This window comes from Mustela nigripes, chromosome 14, assembly GCF_022355385.1.
Source record: "Mustela nigripes isolate SB6536 chromosome 14, MUSNIG.SB6536, whole genome shotgun sequence".
Lineage (NCBI taxonomy): Eukaryota > Metazoa > Chordata > Mammalia > Carnivora > Mustelidae > Mustela > Mustela nigripes.
Genome location: NC_081570.1, coordinates 85293114 through 85312401, shown reverse-complemented (window position 1 = coordinate 85312401; position 19288 = coordinate 85293114). Strand labels below are relative to the sequence as shown.

The following is a 19288-nucleotide window of genomic DNA, read 5'->3' as shown; positions in this document are numbered from 1 at the left end:
TTTTCTGCCTCACCTTGATAAGACACATATATATGTGAATGTAATCAAAGTTGTGTAACCTAACCCATGCTTGGCACTTGGGGTCTGAATATTTAGCCAAGAGATCGGTTAGTTACCTTATTAAGGCAGATGGGTGCAGACACAGCATTTTGACCAGGTGATACCGGATTATACTTAGACCCAAGCAGAACAAGATCTAATGTTCTTTGTAATCAGACGGCAACTACTAATAGCCATGCTTGACTTATGGATGGATGGTGGTAAGAAATGTGAGGACAAGGACAGAAAATTGCAATTTTGAGGGTCTTCGGAGAGGTGATTTCTAGTAAGAAGACGGTGAATCTTGGTTCTATAATTTATGTGTTGTGTGACTTAGGGCAAGACACTTCAGCAATGTTGTTTATAAAATGGGTATAAAACATTTAGTGTAAAATTGACTGTTACATGGTAGGGGCTCATAAATGTTTATGAAGTCTGAATTTTTTATTCCAACTAATTGGCTATTAAGTTGGACCAAAATGGATTACATACATAATAGCAGCCAAAAACATAAGAATTAGGAAGAATTTCAGCAAGCTAAAAACTGTTTTGAATAAATTGAGACAGCCTATGTTCCTAGATGAGATTAAATATGGTTAGTGTCAGTTCTTACACATTAACTTACAGTGTGAACAAAAGTTTAGTAAAAACAGTTAAGGGAATACTTTTTGGATATGTAAAAGTACTTAAGAAGAACAAAGGGAGGATATATAAAACAGGATTCTAAAGAAGGAGAGTAGGAGATTGGTAAGAAATAGCTCTAAAAATATTAAAACACAATTATTATAATAGTTAGATGAGTAACTTCAATAGTATAGCACAGAAATTAGATAATTAAGAAATGTAATCACTATAAGTCATATTCAATTCACGAGTTTGGAATGCAACAGTTTGGAAAAAACCTAAGTAATGTCTTACCTCATTGCTGGTTACTGTTATAAAAAACAACTATTAAATCAGAAAAAATTTTATTAAATTATTGAATGAGGTCGCTTAAATTTTGAAGAGATAGAAGAGTTCACAAAGATAAACATGAAGAGATTTGATTGAAGAAAAATTAAAAGCTTTTGTAAGTTAAAAAAAAAATCCTCTGACCAAAAATAACAAGGCAAATATTAGGGGAAAAACGGTAGCCAAAAGGATATAGTATCAGTAGTATTAATAATTCAAGGCCTGTACAAATGGAAAAAACAAACAACTTGCTTGACTTTATTATTTTGGCACATTGAGGATCTATATAAATAAGTTTGTCAAGTTTAACAAATAAAAACTCATAAAAACTGATAAAAGTTTGGATTTCTATGTAATTCTTATCTGAAGATAGAGATAATTATCTGCAGTAAAAATGAACCAACAGTAATTAAAGGCAAAGACAAAATAGATTAACTTTGGTCATTTGATGTTATTTTGTTTTATATTATAATTGAAAACAACAACAAAGAAAGTGGAATGGAGCATGTGGGTGGCTTAGTCAGTTAAGCATCCAGCTCGGGTCATGATCTCAGGGTCCTGGGATCAACCCCCACTTTGGGCTCCATGTTCAGCGGGGCATCTGCTTGAATTTTCTTTCTCCCTCTCCCTTTGCTCTTCCCCCAGCTCACTCACTCTTAAGTAAATAAATATTAAAAAAAAAAAAAAAGACACATGAAACAATCTTATGGCCACTTTTAGGAGGTACACATCTGTATTATATCTGTTCTGGCCTAGAGTATTAGCCTTTAGCAAGTTGATAAAAGGCAAATGAAAAATTTATGGAGGAGTACAAGGTTTCAAGAAATACTAGAGCCTAAAATTCTTCCTTCTCTTTTTGCCCTCCCACATCCCACAAAAAAAATAAGTACTCCAAATAAGCAAGCCCTAAATAAATGGTAGTGGTCAACAGATTAGTTAATTATTAAATAATGGAATGAAATAAAATATGGTCCTTTAGAAAAGATTTTTATTTTCTTGGCACACAGACATAAAAATGACTTTTTTTTACTAGATATAGCAGTTGAAGACATATTGGAAATGAATTACAGTTCACTAGGTTATAATGTCCACAGATATGATGACAGTTCTCATGTTTCCTCAACTATCTTTGAAACTTATTAAATTATTACAGCATACTGGTTATACTGGTAAACTTACTTCTCCTGTTAAAGAGTAAGGTTGATCTGGATTACTGAAAAACCAAGGCACAGAACCATCACCAAAATGTAATATAATTGTACCTCATCCAACATCACTCAGGAATGAAGCATTTTATTTAGGTGTTCTTCAAATGACATTTATCCCTCTGAAGTCTAAAACTGTTATTTTAACTACTTTTGATGGAATAATGTCTAACATGCTTTCTTAAACTTTAAAATAGACCATGCAGATAATCACAATGTTCTTTCCCTAATAGTACTTATTGGAATATCAACCACTTAATTTTCTAGTATAACATGATACCCTTAAAAATTACTAAGGTGGCTAATTACCTTTCAACCCAATATGGCTATGTCTTAGAAATTATCAACTTTTTTCTATCTATCTATCTGTTTATCTATCCATCCATCCATCCCATTTAACTATCAGCTATTACTTAATTTCATTAAATACATTGGTTTTCAGTTATTTTTCTTACCGCCTTTAATATAAGAGATTAAGGTAGAGCAACATAATTGCAAAAAACCTTTGACGACTAATGGTTCACTCTCTCAAGGTAGGTCATTCCTTGTAACTGCAAAGGTTAGAAAATTTATACATTGAGCAATGAAGAAGGAAGGGACATTTGGAAACTGATGCGTTTATAGATAGTGACCAGACAACTAAATTTGTAGGATTTAATCTGCTTTAGGTTAGGAAACCAAAAAAGCAAGCTATTAAAACTATTTCTAAAGTAGGGCTAGCTTTGAGGAAGGGTGTGCAGGACACATTAAGTTGCAAGAGCTTTTGAATGTGGGAATCTGACATCTTAAAGTATTCACATATTTTTGCGACCTAGAAGTTTAAGTTACTTGCTTTTCTTATTTTTATTTCTTAGTCATACTGAAGACGGTTGGGTATGTGACCTTTAACCAAGAAAAGTGTTACAGTACCATATTTTATTAACTATAAATATACGACTGAATAATATTAAATAGTAATGAAAGGATTTTTGCAACTATTTTCTTTCAACTTAAAGTACAGTGGTCTTATTTAAGTGTTTTCTTGAGATAAGAACAGTAAAACGATAAAAATTCCATCTGGAGAATAAAGTATTATTCAGAAATATCAACTCATATAAATGTTAAAAACCTATTTCCTTTTATGACTTCAGAATTACGGTCATGAAAAACTTTTTAAATGATTCTACTGAATTCAAGATAACTACTAAATTCATATATTTTTACTATATTAAGATTGTTCTCAATGCTAAGCTTATGTAGCTTTCAGTTAATAGGAAACTAGCATCTACTCTGACCCATCAATACACTCTTACACACAAACCAAAAATAAGTTTTAGAAAAATTAATTTAGCATGTTTTTCTTCAAAGTTCTCATACATATGACCAACAAATGCATTTTGAGAATGTAAACCATCTCATAGTAGGAAACAGGAACTCAAGATTAATTTTATAAAACTTTATAGGAAATAAATTCCTAAATGCTTGTCTTTTTCCATACATCCTATGTATGCATTATTAAAATAAAATTATGGCATTCATTATATTAAAAACATTAATATATTAGTGAAATAAAAACACACAGTGAACATCTGTGCTCCATTTCTGAACATAACATTGTAGATAGGTACTTCCGTGATTCAATATTTGGTTACTATTTATCAAATGCAGTGTGGAAGGTGCTAGGAATAATACAGTAAAAGGTGAGAGAACATTATTTAACTATAGCATATTCTGCATGTATTATTACTAAAGAAAATATAATACCACAATTTGAAGATACTTTTCCATTTCTTTCATTATTACATTCTCATATTTCATTTTTACTTATGTACAGTAGATTACATGATTTTTCTTTTTCAAACTCCAGATCAAACTCTTTATTCCTAGGCATTTCAAGAATTCTTTCTGAATTCAAAAGAAAAACATCCTTTTGTTTATGATAGTTTTTGTTTCTGATTCAAATCAAAAGATACCTCTGTACATTAAAAAAAAAAAAAAAAAAAAAGAACAACAACAAAAGAAAGACCAGAGCTTTTGAAGTCTTACCTAACTGGGTATCAATATCCTGTGAGTAATATTTTTTTAAATGATTCAAGCCTGTGCATATAAAACATTTACATTATATTTTGACCTTGCACTCCATAACATAAGTGACTGCATACTTAATACATATCCACGAATCAACTATAAGTCATAAAGTGTTTCAAGAACAGTAGCAATTGACCAGGCTTGTGTTTCACAGCTGAATGGACAGTACTGGCCATTCTCATTGGTCAGTTCAGGAAGTCCTTTCCAAGGGGATCTTAAAAAAAGAAAAGACATTTCATGAGCTATAACACATAAATTGTTTGTATTAATGAAATAGGCAATACACTTGGTGCTTTTTCCTTCTAGTATAGTTAAACAATCATAGGTAGTCATTTGCTACAAAATAAAACAGATATCCTTATGATCTATGTATAAAGAATTTAGATTGAAATTATTCTTTAAGGGGTGCCTGCGTGGTTCAGTCATCTAAGCGTCTGCCTTTGGCTCCGGTCAAGATCCTAGGACTGACTCCTATCAGGCTCCCTGCTCAGCAGGAAGTCTGCTTCTCCCTCTCCCTCTGCCTGTTGCTCCCCCTGCTTGTGATCTCTCTCTGGCTATCTCTCTCTCTCTGTGTCAAATAAATAAATAAAATAAAATAAAAAAGTTTTTTTTTTTTTTTTTTTTTTAAGTAATCTCAACCCCTTGGGCTTAGACTCAACCCCAAGACTAAGAGTCACATACTCTATGGACTGAGCCAGCCAAATGTCCCTGGATCTGGGCTTTTAAATAACATTCTTCATAAATACAACAAACAAACAAAAAAGTAAACAAACCAGGGATAGAGAATTGCCCAACTAGACTGGGGCAGGAAAAGTAAAAGATGAGTTTAAAACATTTTATTGGGCCAGAAAGCAAAGTTCTTCCACTTCTGACAAACATCAAATAGCAGAGACAAAATACTGGACAAGGAATATGAAGCAATAATCTTTAAGATACTGGATATTAGGCAACAAAGAACAGTGAACCCTAAGAAATGAGAAAAAAAATGAAGGAAGCCCTATGACTACCATACCTTACAGCCTGGAGGGAGTTTCCAGGACTTGGCACAGGGAAAGGAACACAGGTAGAGCCTTGCAGACTCCTTGAGAGTCCAGGAAAAACACTAGAATTTTCAGGACAGAGTACAAAAAAGGAGAGAACTCTGGAGATATGCAGAGGGTCCCACTCAAGTACTCACCTACCAATCAGTCAACACATATGAGGAAACTAATGAAAGACAGGGAAGGAAACTAACAAAAGATGGGGAAAGAACCTCCTGAAAGAATTAAAGTAGTACCTGACATTTAAACAGGGTCAGCAACAGTGCTTATTTCCACCAGCCAGGTTTGAAAACTTAATAATTTTAGGGATATGAGATAGAGAACTCAGATGGGCCATGACTCATTAGTGGAGAATAATTAGCCCTCGACTAAATGCTGCTCTAGGCAGGCCCAACAAAGCTTAAAATCAGGGGTGCCTGGGTGGTTCAGTCAGTCATGCATCTGCCCTCGGCTCGGCTCATGATCCCAGATTCCTGGGATAAGGCCCTTCATGAGGCTCCCTACTAAGTGGAGAGCTGCTTCCTCCTCTCCCTTTGCCACTGCCCCTGCTTGTATGCTCTTTCTCTCCCTCTGTTTAAGAAATGAAATTTTAAAAAAGTTTTTTTTTTAAAAAAAGCTTAAAGTCAAAACCTGAAAGGATCAAACTGTTTCCAAATAATTTAACTGCATTCCAAAACAAAGTTAAGATTATTTATAGAAATACAAAAAAATCTAATACCAAGCAAGGTAAAATTCATAGCTGGAATCTAATAAAACACCAGCAGGTGATAAGTAGGATAATACAACCCATAAGAAGAGAATAATCATAAGTGAAACTAACCCAGATATCAATTACCAGACAAAGACATTAAAATAGTTATTGGAACTGTATTCTATATGTTAAAAATATTAAGCAGAGACATGGAAGATATAAAAAAAGACTGAAATCAAACTTCAAAAGATAAAACTACAATGTATAAAATAAAAAATATACTTAATGGAAATAGTGGCAGATTATATATAAGGATGATAGATTACCAGTCAAAACAATGCAAGACTTCAATGCACTGAAAGAAAAAAACTTGTCAACATTTAATTCTAAGCACAACAAAAATATCTTTCAAAAATAAAGGCAAGGGGTCCCTGGGTGGTTCAGTGGGTTAAAGCCTTTGCCTTCGGCTCGGGTCATGATGCCAGGGTCGGATCAAGCCCCACGTCGGGCTCTCTGCTCAGCAGGGAGACTGCTTCCTCCTCTCTCTCTCTTTCTGCCTGCCTCTCTGCCTACTTGTGATCTCTAGCTGTTGAATAAATAAATAAATAAATGATATTAAAAAAAAAGGCAAAATAAAGACTTTTCTGGCAATATAAGAGCTTAAAGAATTTATCATGAGCAGGCTTGCACTATAAGACATGACAGAGGAGGGCGCCTGGGTGGCTCAGGTGGTTGAGCCGCTGCCTTCGGCTCAGGTCATGATCTCAGGGTCCTGGGATCGAGTCCCACATAGGGCTCTCTGCTCAGCAGGGGGTCTGCTTCCCTTCCTCTCTCTGTGATATCTTCCCTTCCTCTCTCCTACTGTGATCTCTCTCTGTCAAATAAATAAATAAAATCTTAAAAAAAAAAAAAAAGAAAGACATGACAGAGGAATTCCTTAGGCAAAAGAAAATTATACCAGATGGAAACAGAGATATTCATAAACAGATGAACACTGGAAATGGCAACTATGTGAATAGTTGTATAAGACCTCTTTCTGTATTATTTAAATATCTTTAAAAAATAACTGATGACATAAACAGAAAGTAGTAACAATGTTGTGGGGGAACTATAACACTATAATAACTATATATGTAACTATATATATAACTATAATATGCAAAGCAAAATAGATTACAATAATAGCACAAAAGCCTGAAAGGGAGAAGTGGAACTATACTATTTTAAGATTCTTATACTATACCTGAAGATAAACCATGATAAGTTAAAGATGTATATATAAACCTAAAGCAGCCATTTTAAAAAGTAGCAAATTAGCCAACAAAGGAGATAAAATGGAATAAATATATACTGAATAATAAGTATCCAGTCCAAAAGAAGCAGAAAAGAGGAAAAAGCTAACAAAAATGAAAATAAACAGAAAAAAATAGATTTATACTTAACTTTTACCTTACATTAGAGAAAGACAAACAAATTAAACCTAAATTAAGCAGAAGAAGAGAATAATAAAGAGCAGGGTAGAAATCAATAAAACAAAACCCAGAAACAATTGAAAAAGATCAATAAAGCCAAAAATTGGTTCTTTAAGAAGAGCAATAAAATGAATAAACTTTCTAGCTAGGCAGAACAGGAAAAAAAGAGAGAAAATACAACTTACCAGTATCAAGAATGAGAATGTTGGTATTGCTACAGATTCCATAGATAATTAAAAGAATAATAATTCACTTTAGATAAAATCACTTCTTAAATTGTAACAAGTATTTTTGAACTATCTTTTTGAACTATGTATTTAATCATGACAGCAAATAATGAGCTATTACCATAATACAGAGGAAGAAATTTATTTCAGAGTGGTTAAGTAATTTGCTCCAAGTTATATGTAAAGTAAGTAACAAGGACAAATTTGAAATCCAGTCTTGACCCAAAGCTCACACCTGAAGCTAGTATGCTATCAAATGTAGCTATTAGGAAATAGTAAGATATAAAAAAGCAAAGGTAGTTTGAGAAAAAACTGTAGAAAGTAAGGAATTTGCATTTCATTTTGCAGGCAATAGGGAATTACTGAATAAACATAAGACTAAAATTGTGAGAGTTATATTTCAAGCAAATTAATCTTGTTTGAGGTAATATGACAAGATGGAGAGAGGGGGAGACTGGAAGTGTGGAGGCTATTGCCTAGTTCAGAGAAAAGGCTCTGAGTTACAAGTTAGGCAGCAGCAAGAGCAAAGAAGATGGGCTGTTAGCAGAATATAGCAGAATCAAGTCTTGGCAACTAACTGGATGTTCTGGAGAAGTAATGGGGTAAAATTCAAAAGTAACTGGGATGTTTGAGCTTGCAGATCATGCATAATGGTAATACCATAACAGCAGTGGGAAGAAAATCATGTGTGTGGGAGAAGATGAGTGAGGGCAGAAAGATATCCAAGGTAAGAAGTGTATCAGGTAGTTTAAAAGTAGTAGTGAACCTTATGAGAGAATTCAAAGTTTGCTAGAGAATGAAGACATGGGATAGATGAAATATAACAGGAGAAAATGTAGATTTAAAAAAAAGGAAGATTAAGGACAGATTTTTGGAGAGTGAACATAGGTGCCAGGAAGAAAAGCCATTAACAACAGTAAATCGAGATAATAGTGTAGTAGTTAAGAGCACAGCCTATGAAGCAGGTTGCTTAGAGTTTAGTAACAGCTCTAGCAGATTACTTGCCATTTTACTTTGTAGAAATTACTTAGCTTTCTTAGCTTCATTTATAAAATGGAAATAACTAATCATAGCTCATAGCTAAGTTAGTATCCTGTCCACATGACAAGTACTAACTAACATATTAATCCTCAAAACAATCATGGTACATCCATTATATGAGGAATCAGGCCCAGAGAAGTCAAGTAACCTGCCCATGGTGACACACCTAGAGAGTGGAGAAGTGAATAATAATAATAATAATAGGATAATCATAATGATAATAGCTATTTTATATAGTTTCTGGATTAAATGAGTGGTATCATATAAATGCATTTAGAACAATGCCGGGAACACAGTAAGTACTCGGTAAGTATTATTTCCTATTATTATAATTGTTATTAGCGTGAGGTAAACAAGGGGGAACTTAATACAGATGGCATAAGGTTTTTTATGAAAAAAAGAAAGCAACAACTTTAAATAGTATAGGCAGGTCAAAGAAGAGAACTTGGAAGGAAGTCATGGGATCTGGGAATGAGAAAGGATCTTGTTGAAGGGGCGCCTTCGTGGCTCAGTCAGTTAAGCATCTAACTCTTGGTTTTGGCTCAGGTCAAGATCCCAGGGTTGTGAGATTGAGCCCTGCTTTGAGCTCTGGGGAGTCTGCTTGTCACTCTCTGACTCCCTGCTCCTCCCCTACCTAATGTAAATAGAATCTTAAAAAAAAAAAAAAAAAAGAAGCAGCGAAGCAAAGGAAGGATCTTGTTGAGTGGTCACAGAAAGCAAAAGGAATGAGGCTACTCCTATAGGAAGTGTGCTGAGAAGGAAACAGAATGCTAGGACACAGCTAGAAGTAGGAACGGTATGAATGGACTTTATTTAGGATGGGATGACAAATTTCTTTCTAGCTTAAGAAGAAAGAATCAAGTGGAATACCAAGAGAGGATAATTAGTAGAGCGAGATCAGGGAACAGGTGGGAGGAATGGGATCATGGGTAAAGTAGAAGAATGATCCCGGCAGTGCAAGATGATTTTACTTCTCACAGACAAAAGAAAGAAAAATAAATGCAAACAAAAATAAATACTGTGGGGCAATAAAGATAGGCTATAAGAATATTCACCTCACATACAATCAGACTCAATTTCTAGATGAGGAACAAGAATTATGAAAGGGTTGGGTTTTCTGTGACTACATTCAAGTGAATAAAATCAAATTTTGAAAAAAATAGAAAACAACATTCATGGTGATGGATGGCAGCCCTTTGTGTTCATATAATCAAGGAGATAAAATTTATGCTGTTTATGCATAATTATTCTGAGCAATAAGCTGTACTTATACAGGCATGCTTTGTTTTATTGTGCCTTGCTTTACTGCACTTTGTAGACACTGTGTTTTTTACAAACTGAAGGTCTGTAGCAACCCAGCATCAAGCAAGTCTATTATAGGCCCATTTTTCCAACAGCATTTGCTCACTTTGTCTATGTGATATTTTGGTATTTCTCACAGTATTTCAAACTTCATTATTATTTTATTTGTTATGGTGATCTGTGGTCAGTGATTATGATTTGCTGAAGGCTCAGATGATAGCACTTTTTAGCAATAAAACACTTTTAAACTAAGGTATGTACATTGGTTTCTTTAGACATAATGCTATGGCATATTAAATAGATCACAGTACAGTGTAAATGTAATTTTGACATGCACTGGGAAACTGAATAGTTTATTTGACTCACTTTACTGTGATTTTTGCTATACTGCAGTGGTCTGGAACTGAACCCACACTATCTCCAAGGCATGCCTATATTTAGGTTTAATCTAGATTTGGGAAATTAGGATAGCTTTTGACTATATACATATATATCATCTTACAAAGACATATAACTCTGACACTATCTCTAATAATTATGACAAAGGAGGTGACAAATGGATTTGAAATAATAGCAAAAACCAAACCTGATATTTTAATTATAGTAAAACATTTCTGAAAATTATTCATTGATATATCTTTATTTTTAATTTATTTTTAAATTAGTCTAAATAAAAAATTAACATACAGTATTATATTAGTTTCAGTTATACAATAGAATGAACCAGCATTCTATACATTACTCAGTGCTTATTAAAGTAAGTGCATTTCTAACCCTTTTCACCTATTTCACTCATCCTTCCCCTGTACCTCCCCCATGACGACCACATATGTCTTTAAATCATTTAACTCAAAGGGCCCGGCCTGAATACTTTTAGTTTTTGTATTTATTCTGTTTTAGTCACACCCCCAAATATCCACTGTATTTAAAAAATCAGACTATTCCACATGTATAAATCATGCAATATCATCTTCAAATTAAAATAAATAGTAACCTAAAATAATTAAAGGAAGGTGACAATTATATCATTGAACTTGTCATACTAAAAGAGTAAAGCTTTCAAATTTCACTGGGATACCTAGAGTATATGGAAATGAATTTTAAGGAATTGTTATTTACCTAATATCTAATAAACTGACTAAACACTAGTTATGGAAATTACATGACCCCTGATGACTTACCTCTCAAGATGAACGTAGTGTCGGGAAAGAATGTTTTTAACCAAAAACACAGTCTTGGCATTAGCCTCAGGACCCATCAATTTGGAAAAATATAATTTTGCACGAAGAAAATACCCAACGGGCCACAGCCACTCCTAAAAAAGGGTGATTTAAAAGTAAAGAAAAAATTAAAACTGTGAATACCTTTAAAGCTATTTGAAAAATAACTTCAACCGAAAACTCTGAAAAGAGAATGAAATTCTTACAGGTCCTTGGTGATAATTGAAACCTTTAGCAAGATTGTAGTTGTCATTGTCTAAGGCATTGTCATAAATTCCACAGTAAACCATATCACTGCAAAATGATTGAAATTTAGGTTAGAAAAAGATCAGTTATTACACAAGAAGCATTAGAAAGATTTTTCAATAGCAAAAGTAAGAGAAATAATAAAATTATTTTGCCTTCCAAATCTATAGAATAAGCTCATCATCTATCTAACCTTAAATTAGTATATACTGAGTTTAGAATACTTTGGGGTTTTTTTTTACAACCCATTTAAAAAATTAATTAATTAGCTAATTAACTAATTTCTAAGTAAGCTCTACACCCAATGTGGGACTTGAACTCATGACCCTGAAATCAAGAGTCACATGCCTTACTGACTGAGCCAGCCCAGCACCTCCAGAATACTTTAACAATGTGTTAGGAAATGATTAACAAATAGATACTGGCTAATAAAAAAAAAAGATATAAATATGAAATAAAATAAAAAATAAAAAATATATATAGTATTCAGGTATCTTGCCTTCAAGGAGTTAGTCCGACACTAAATATTAGTTAAAGTCAATTATTTTACTAAGCTTCTCATATACTGATGATGACTAAAATACACACAAAATAACTTTAATTAGTAAACATTAGAGATACATTTTTATTAATTATTATATATGAAAGGTTTTTTTAAAAAAATATTTTATTTATTTATTTTACAGACAGAGATCACAAGTAGGCAGAGAGGCAGGCAGAGAGAGAGCCAGGGAAACAGGCTCCCTGCTGAGCAGATAGCCCGATGTGGGGCTTGATCCCAGGACCCTGAGATCATGACCTGATCCGAAGGCAGAGGCTTTAACTCACTGAGCCACCCAGGTGCCCTAGGTTTTTTTTTTTTTTTAAAGATTTTATTTATTTGATACATAGAGAGAGATCCCATGTAGGCAGAGAGGCAGGCAGAGAGAGAGGGAAGCTGGCTCCCCACTGAGCAGAGAGCCTGATGCGGAACTCAATCCCAGGACCCTGAGATCACAACCTGAACCGAAAACAGAGGCTTAACCCACTGAGCCACCCAGATGCCCAGAAAGGTTGTTTTTTAAACTTGTCCATGAAGTTATTTTAAAACTAACTAAAATTGGAATAAGTTTTTTTTAAAAAACCTAATTAAAATAGATACTTATCAAATTACAAATAGCAACCAAATAGACATAGAAAATTTATATACTTACAAACTTAACAAACTATTACAAACTTATAAAGACACATAATACAGATATGTTTTTGTAGACATAAAGAGATAATACAAGAAAGTTATCTGTAGTCAGTTTAATAAATTATCACTTTTTTTCTTTTAGTGAGAGGCAGAACTTGCTACATGAGTAAGCTTGAACTGTAGGTTCCAGTGGTTCCTAACACCCCTGAAATTATGAAGAACACCTCAGAATGTAGATACACACAAAAAGTCTGCATCTCAAGACTGAAATGAGTACATAGTAAATTAGGAAAATTCTTCAAAGGTAAGGATATTATATAGAAAAGGGTCTCTGCCATATATTGATATAGAAAGCAAATTATGTTGGGTATCAAGCTTTAAAGGAAAACAACAAAAGACAAACAGGAAGGTCATTAGAAACTCAAGAAAAAACAAAAGTTGGAAAAGAAAAATATAACATGGCATAAACACATAATCAAAATAAAAACAAAGTCAGTTAATGGTTTAAATAAAAACAGTGGGGTAATTATATAGAAAGGATGGAAATGGTTGGTAGTAAGGTGAGGAGAGAGTTACTCTTTTATCTGTCATCATTAGAAGTAATCAATTAATGTCTAATATTTTTAAAAAACTCAAGGAACATCTGTATACACATAGTATTTAGAAATATGGAGGGAACTACTGGGAGTTAACAACTTGGAAAATAAAGACTGTCTCTAAGGAGACAATATGTCTATGCTTCCAATGTCCATAATAATCATGTATTACTTTTATAATCAGAAAACAATAGGCATTAGGAAATAGCCATAATGTATTAGTTTTATAAGCTTAAAACTCTTACTAATTACTCAATATAGGACAAGCATTATGAATACTGATATTTAATGAAGATACAGGTGGTATTTTTAAAAACTGTTTGAACGCAATTTCAGAGAGTGTGCTGACAACCAAAAAAATTAGGGCTGATGCAATATAATATCTACAACATTCTTAATACTTATACTCCAATTTACTCTGGGTCAAAAGTTTTCATGCCAAGATTAAATATAATTAAATATGATTATTTATTATATACCATATGAACAACATTTTTAAGATTTATATTTTAACTTACTCTGGATCCAAAGTTTTCATGCCAAGGGGACCAAGCAATTTTTTTTCTGCAATCTCCAGAGCTTTCCATGCTTTTTCTGCAGTAAAGAGCTCAGGGGCCTAATGAATGTCAAAAACAAATATTCAAACTTTCGAAGCTCACAAAAGAATTAGTTTTCACCCACAGTGGAACATAAACTATTCATAAACTTGGAAATGAAAACTATTTAAAAATTTAGTGTGGGTTGAATTGGTTTTGAGCACAGATGCCTAACCAGATCTAATGGTAAGGGGCTGACTCAGAAGCACTGTTCTTGGCCTTAGAAGGTAGGAAAGATGCTAGAGGTGATTATTTCCTTGTGTCATTTTAAGAACGTGTATGAGCTCCAAAGGAAGTTTCCACAGCTACAATGAAGGCAGAGCACATGTAAACACATCTAATTCATTTTTCAGAAGATTTATAATAGCTTCCTTTAAGTGTATCTGGTAATTGTTTTTGCTTTTGGGGTTATAGCAAAAAATAGAAATAACTTGCATTCTAACAGCATGAGTAAATTTATTTGTGATATGGAGAAGGAGAGAAAGCATATTTAGTACTCTTTTCGATAAGGTAGAAACAGCTAAGCAGGCACAGAAGGGCACACACCTTCTCTGTTTTACTGTCCTTATAGTTTACTTTTAGACTAAGTAGAGATAAAATAAAGGGAGTCTAGAATTCCTGGCTAGATAGAACATATTACAGCAATACAATGAAGGAAACCGAGTACGAGTTGAAGCTACTCACATTAATTCACCAGTCTAAAGCTTCCCAAGTAGGTGTTGAGGTACTACTGGTCATTGCACAGGTGTGCCGAAATACCCAGGCCTTCAGCTTTCCACGCAGTGGGTGGGCCCGTGGCTAACTAAAGCAGTTGGACCTGGCACCACTAACCTAATCCATTTTGTCCAGTATTTGCTGTACAAATACCATTATTTTCTATGTGTGCTATCATATGAAAAACACTGGGAAGCACTTTATTAGTTGTCATCTGTTATTTTCTGTTTTTTTGATGCTAGATGTTGTAGGTTAAGGGTGGTATGCACAAGGTTTTATTAATTTAGAAAGACTGTATTAAACTAGCTAGCAAACAGTATACTTTTTGGCAAGTAAATGAGTTTGAAAACAAATGGGAATAAAAAACTAAATATACTCTAAATAAATAAATAAAATCTTTAAATATACTCTATCATAACATTTCTGAAATTTGAAAATAACAATTCACTTACTACAACCATTGCTATGGTAAAATTAGGCCTGAGTTGATAGTCACACCAAGGGCTTGAAGCTCCATAACTATCTTTGTATATGCCACGTTTGTGAACCAGATTAGGATGCTTTTCATTAGAATCTGAAGGGTCTTCTGACACATGAAACAACTTTTCGAAGTTGGCTTGTATTTTTCTGTTCCACTCCTCATATGAGACTGTCACAACCTTTCCTGAAACATGAGAAAAGACTTGGCAGTTTTCAGCATTCTAAGAAAGCCATATATTTAGTTACAGCCAAAGAGTAATATTTAGGCAATAAATTATCCACTTTTTAAAAGTATCAGGGTCTTTTAAAGGACAGTAGCCTGAAATTTAAAATTATCGTTCATTGTATTACCAGAAAGGATTAGATTCCATCAAATGATCCCAGATTTGTCTTTGTATCACTCTTAACATGTTTGATAAAGTTACATGTATTGTGCACTTGAAATGAGGCTAGTCTGAATTGAGAAGTGCCAGAAGTGTAAAATATATACCGGATTTCAAAGAAAATACTCCTCCCAGAAAAGAATGCAAAGCAGCTCATGAATAATTTCATGCTGATTACATGCTGAAATAACATTCAGCATATATTGAATTAATAAAATGTATTATCATAATCAATCTCCCCTATTTCTACTTTTTAAAATGAGACTACTAGAAAATTTAAAATTATATATGTGGCTGAAAAAGATAATATATATGGCTCAAATTATATTTCTTTTGCATAGCACAGTTGTAGAAAAAGAGATGTAAAGATTTCATAAGTGTTCACAAAAATGCAACTTGCTCACAGTCACATTAAGGACAAAGAAAAGCATAGTAAGACAGTGACTATGATGCTTGTCATATCTCAGGTCAAAGTTGCTGCAAAAATATGGTTAGTCACCAGGTTTGTTACATTTATACTAGGAAATTAACGTTTTTTCTTTCTTCTTAATCTTAAGGGTTTCTAATATTAGTTCATAGACTCAAATGATGATTACACAGATTAAGAGTACAGACAGTATATTCAAAGTTTCTTTTTAAATAAAATAAATAGCTTACCATGTCTTTTTACTGTGATTTCATGATAAGGGAAAATTCTTTTTTTGGATAATTCCAGCAACCAACGGACAGCAGATTTACTCAGGCCCACAATTTCCACAGCAGACCCATCTCTAAAATTAAAATAAATTTTATTCTGGGAGTTGGAGTCATTTAAGCACTACTTAAAGGGCATTCAATAAAAAATTTTGATGAATTATATGCTATAAAAATAATTATCTATAAAAAACCCTCACTTTATGGAAATGTATACTACATATATAAGAAATCACTCCTCTTACTATTTAGCCATTGCTTACCCTCTTAACAATTAAAAAAAGTTCTATGAAGTGGAATGGTGATTATGGAGTTTAAGGAGATGGCAGCTGGAAAAGGTAGGGGTGAGGAACCAGAGAATACTGAAATAGAGCACCAGAGAAAAGATAGCAAACTTGGGAGATAAGGCTGGATAAAGCCAGGGAAGATACACATAATCTGAAAGCCCATTTTTAAGAAAAATGAAAGGGAAGTATAAGATCTAATAATGTACCAAAATAAACATGTTTTAAAAACAATTTGCAAAGCATGTAACAACACATAAAATTAAATGATTTTTTTCACAAGTCTGACTGAAGATAAAATTTGGAATAAGAAAATAGTTTCTCAGACTTAATACTTTTTTTTTACTTAATTAATTTTTCATTTTTTAAAAGTAGGCTCCACACTAGGCATGGAACCCAATAAAAGGGCTTAAACTCATGATCCTGAGATCAAGACCTGAGCTAATATCAAGAACCAAATGCTTAACCAGCTGAGCCCTCCGGGCATCCCTAGTATGTAGTATTAAGCATTTGAAACCATAAAAAGAAATGATGGGATAAAAGATTAATAAAAAAATATTAGGGGGGAAAAGGGCTCAGAAATTAAAAGTATTCCATAAAGAACAGGATCTGGGCATTTTCTACATTTATAAACGATGGGCATAATGAAATATTTACAATGAAAGCAGTTCAGGTTAAGATAAGATCTTAATGACAGGGATAATGAATCACAAAACTTTCCTTTGAGATGCTTGTAGAGAATCACCCATGAGAATTTCCAGAAAAGAACAAAGAGCTTTACTTGATGACTTGTAACAAGAGAGTTATATTGTAGGAGAGAAAGGAGTGAGTGGAAGAGGAAGTAGGAGGGAGGAAGGGAGAGTTTGACTGATTGACTTTTTATAAAGATCATTTACTTATTTATTTATTTGAGAGAGAGTGTGTGCACTCGTGTGTGAGTCCGTGAGTGGTGGAGGAGACAGAATCTCAAGCAGATTCTGCACTGAGTGCAGGGCCCAGCGTGGCGGTGGGGGGCGGGGCAATGTGGGGCTTGATCTCACAACCCATGAGATCATAACCTGAGCCGAAACCAAGAGTTGGACGTTTAACCTACTGAACTGCCCCACATTTTGACTGATGACTTTTGACTGATGACTAACCATGAAGACTTCATGGTTAATAGAATAAAAGACTCCACAAGTGGTTTTAAAAAAGGTATTATTATACAATTACCATACAAATAAATATTACCTTGGAGTGGCAGGGATTCCTCTGTTTCTAGCTCTGTCACTTTCTCCCATTTTATCCATCCAGGTGCCACAATTTAAGCGATTTCCTCCATAAACAAATCCTGTTTCTTCGTCAACCCCTGCGGTTATATTAAAGCCTGAAAAAGCAAAATAGAACACTTATAAAATCGGATAGGGATATAATAAACTAGGAAAACTACTCCTGAGAGCAATGTGGTAATACCTTAAAAGTTGAAGATGCGCATATTCTAAGTAATTTCATTTCTAGATATGTACTTTAGAGAGATCCTTACCTATGTGCCTATGAAGGTATGTACATGGATATTCAATGCAATGTGTTTGTATTAGCAAGAAAATAGTCACTGAGCAGAGGAGTGAATAAACACAGTGGTTTATTCATATGTGGAAAACTCACTATACCATTTAAAAGTAATGAACTGGATTTACAATGCATCATAACTGATAAGACCTCAAAACAAAAAGATCAAGCAAACAAGTGGCAAAAGGATATGTATAATAAGATACTTTTTCTTAGAAGTTTAGATATAGATAATACTTATATAACCATGTATGTTGATATGATTATGTCTAATATGATAATACTTGATAAAATTTAAAAACATAAAAGTTATATGTATATATTATAGTGTATTTATAATATACTGGCTACATACTATATAATATGCTACGTGAATAATGTAGTATATAGAATAAATACATGATACAAATCATATGTAATTTACACATACTCAAACACAAACTCATAAAATACAAATACATACATGGCAAAAAAAAAAAACCCTGATTATAGCATAGTCATTAATTCTAGAGAGGGAGGAAAGAGAGAGAGAGATAAAGATGAAGCTTCAGATACATTTGTAATGGTTTATTTCTTTACAAAACAAAAAAGAAAGATCTGAAGAAAATATGACCAAATGTTAAATATCTGTCTAATTTTATTTCTAGGCTAAAGGTGTAATTTATATTATTATTTTCTCTTACTGAAATGTTTCAGTAAAACCTAAAATCTTATTTAAAAACTACAATTATTCACAGATATCACAAAAAATGTTCTTTTAAATATAAAATCAATTTCTATTTTGTTCCCTAAGTGAAGGATAAAAAAAGTATCAGTGATTCTTACTGGTTCAATCATATATACAATTTGTATGTTACCACTACAAACACTAAATTAAATAAAGGGGGTTAACTACTGTTTAAAATATAATTTAGAACATGTAAGAAGGAATTTAAGTTCTTTTTTTTTTTTTTTAAGATTTTATTTATTTATTTGGGAGACAGAATTGGAGAGAGCACAAGCAGGGAAGAGGGAGAAGCAGGCTACTTGCTGAGCAGGGAGCCTGAAGCTGAGCTCAATCCCAGGACCCCAGGATCATGACCTAAGCTAAAGGCAGATGATTAACCAACTGAGCCACCCAAGCGCCCTAGAATTTAAGTTCTTCAGTCTAACATCAAAATTTGCCAATGAGTTAGTGAGTTACCTGAAATATCTGAAATAGATCACTTAAAATGATTATCATTTTACATTAAAAACAAAGATCACTTAAAATGATTATCATTTTACATTAAAAACAAAGATCACTTAAAATGATTATCATTTTACATTAAAAACAA

General features: G+C 33.2%; 1 protein-coding gene across 1 annotated transcript in view; it reads right to left on the bottom strand.

Moving 5' to 3' along the window:
* Positions 1–1960: 1960 nt before the first annotated feature.
* The window catches only part of AGL (amylo-alpha-1, 6-glucosidase, 4-alpha-glucanotransferase), an 80051-nt gene continuing 62723 nt past the window's right edge, over positions 1961–19288 (bottom strand). The window contains exons 28-34 of the mRNA XM_059375493.1: positions 17655–17790; positions 16105–16217; positions 15037–15248; positions 13793–13890; positions 11462–11549; positions 11217–11350; positions 1961–4476 (exon numbers count right to left, since the gene is read on the bottom strand). Coding sequence (XP_059231476.1) covers positions 4359–4476; positions 11217–11350; positions 11462–11549; positions 13793–13890; positions 15037–15248; positions 16105–16217; positions 17655–17790 — 899 coding nt within the window. The 3' untranslated portion in view covers positions 1961–4358. The remainder of the gene's footprint in view (positions 4477–11216; positions 11351–11461; positions 11550–13792; positions 13891–15036; positions 15249–16104; positions 16218–17654; positions 17791–19288) is intronic.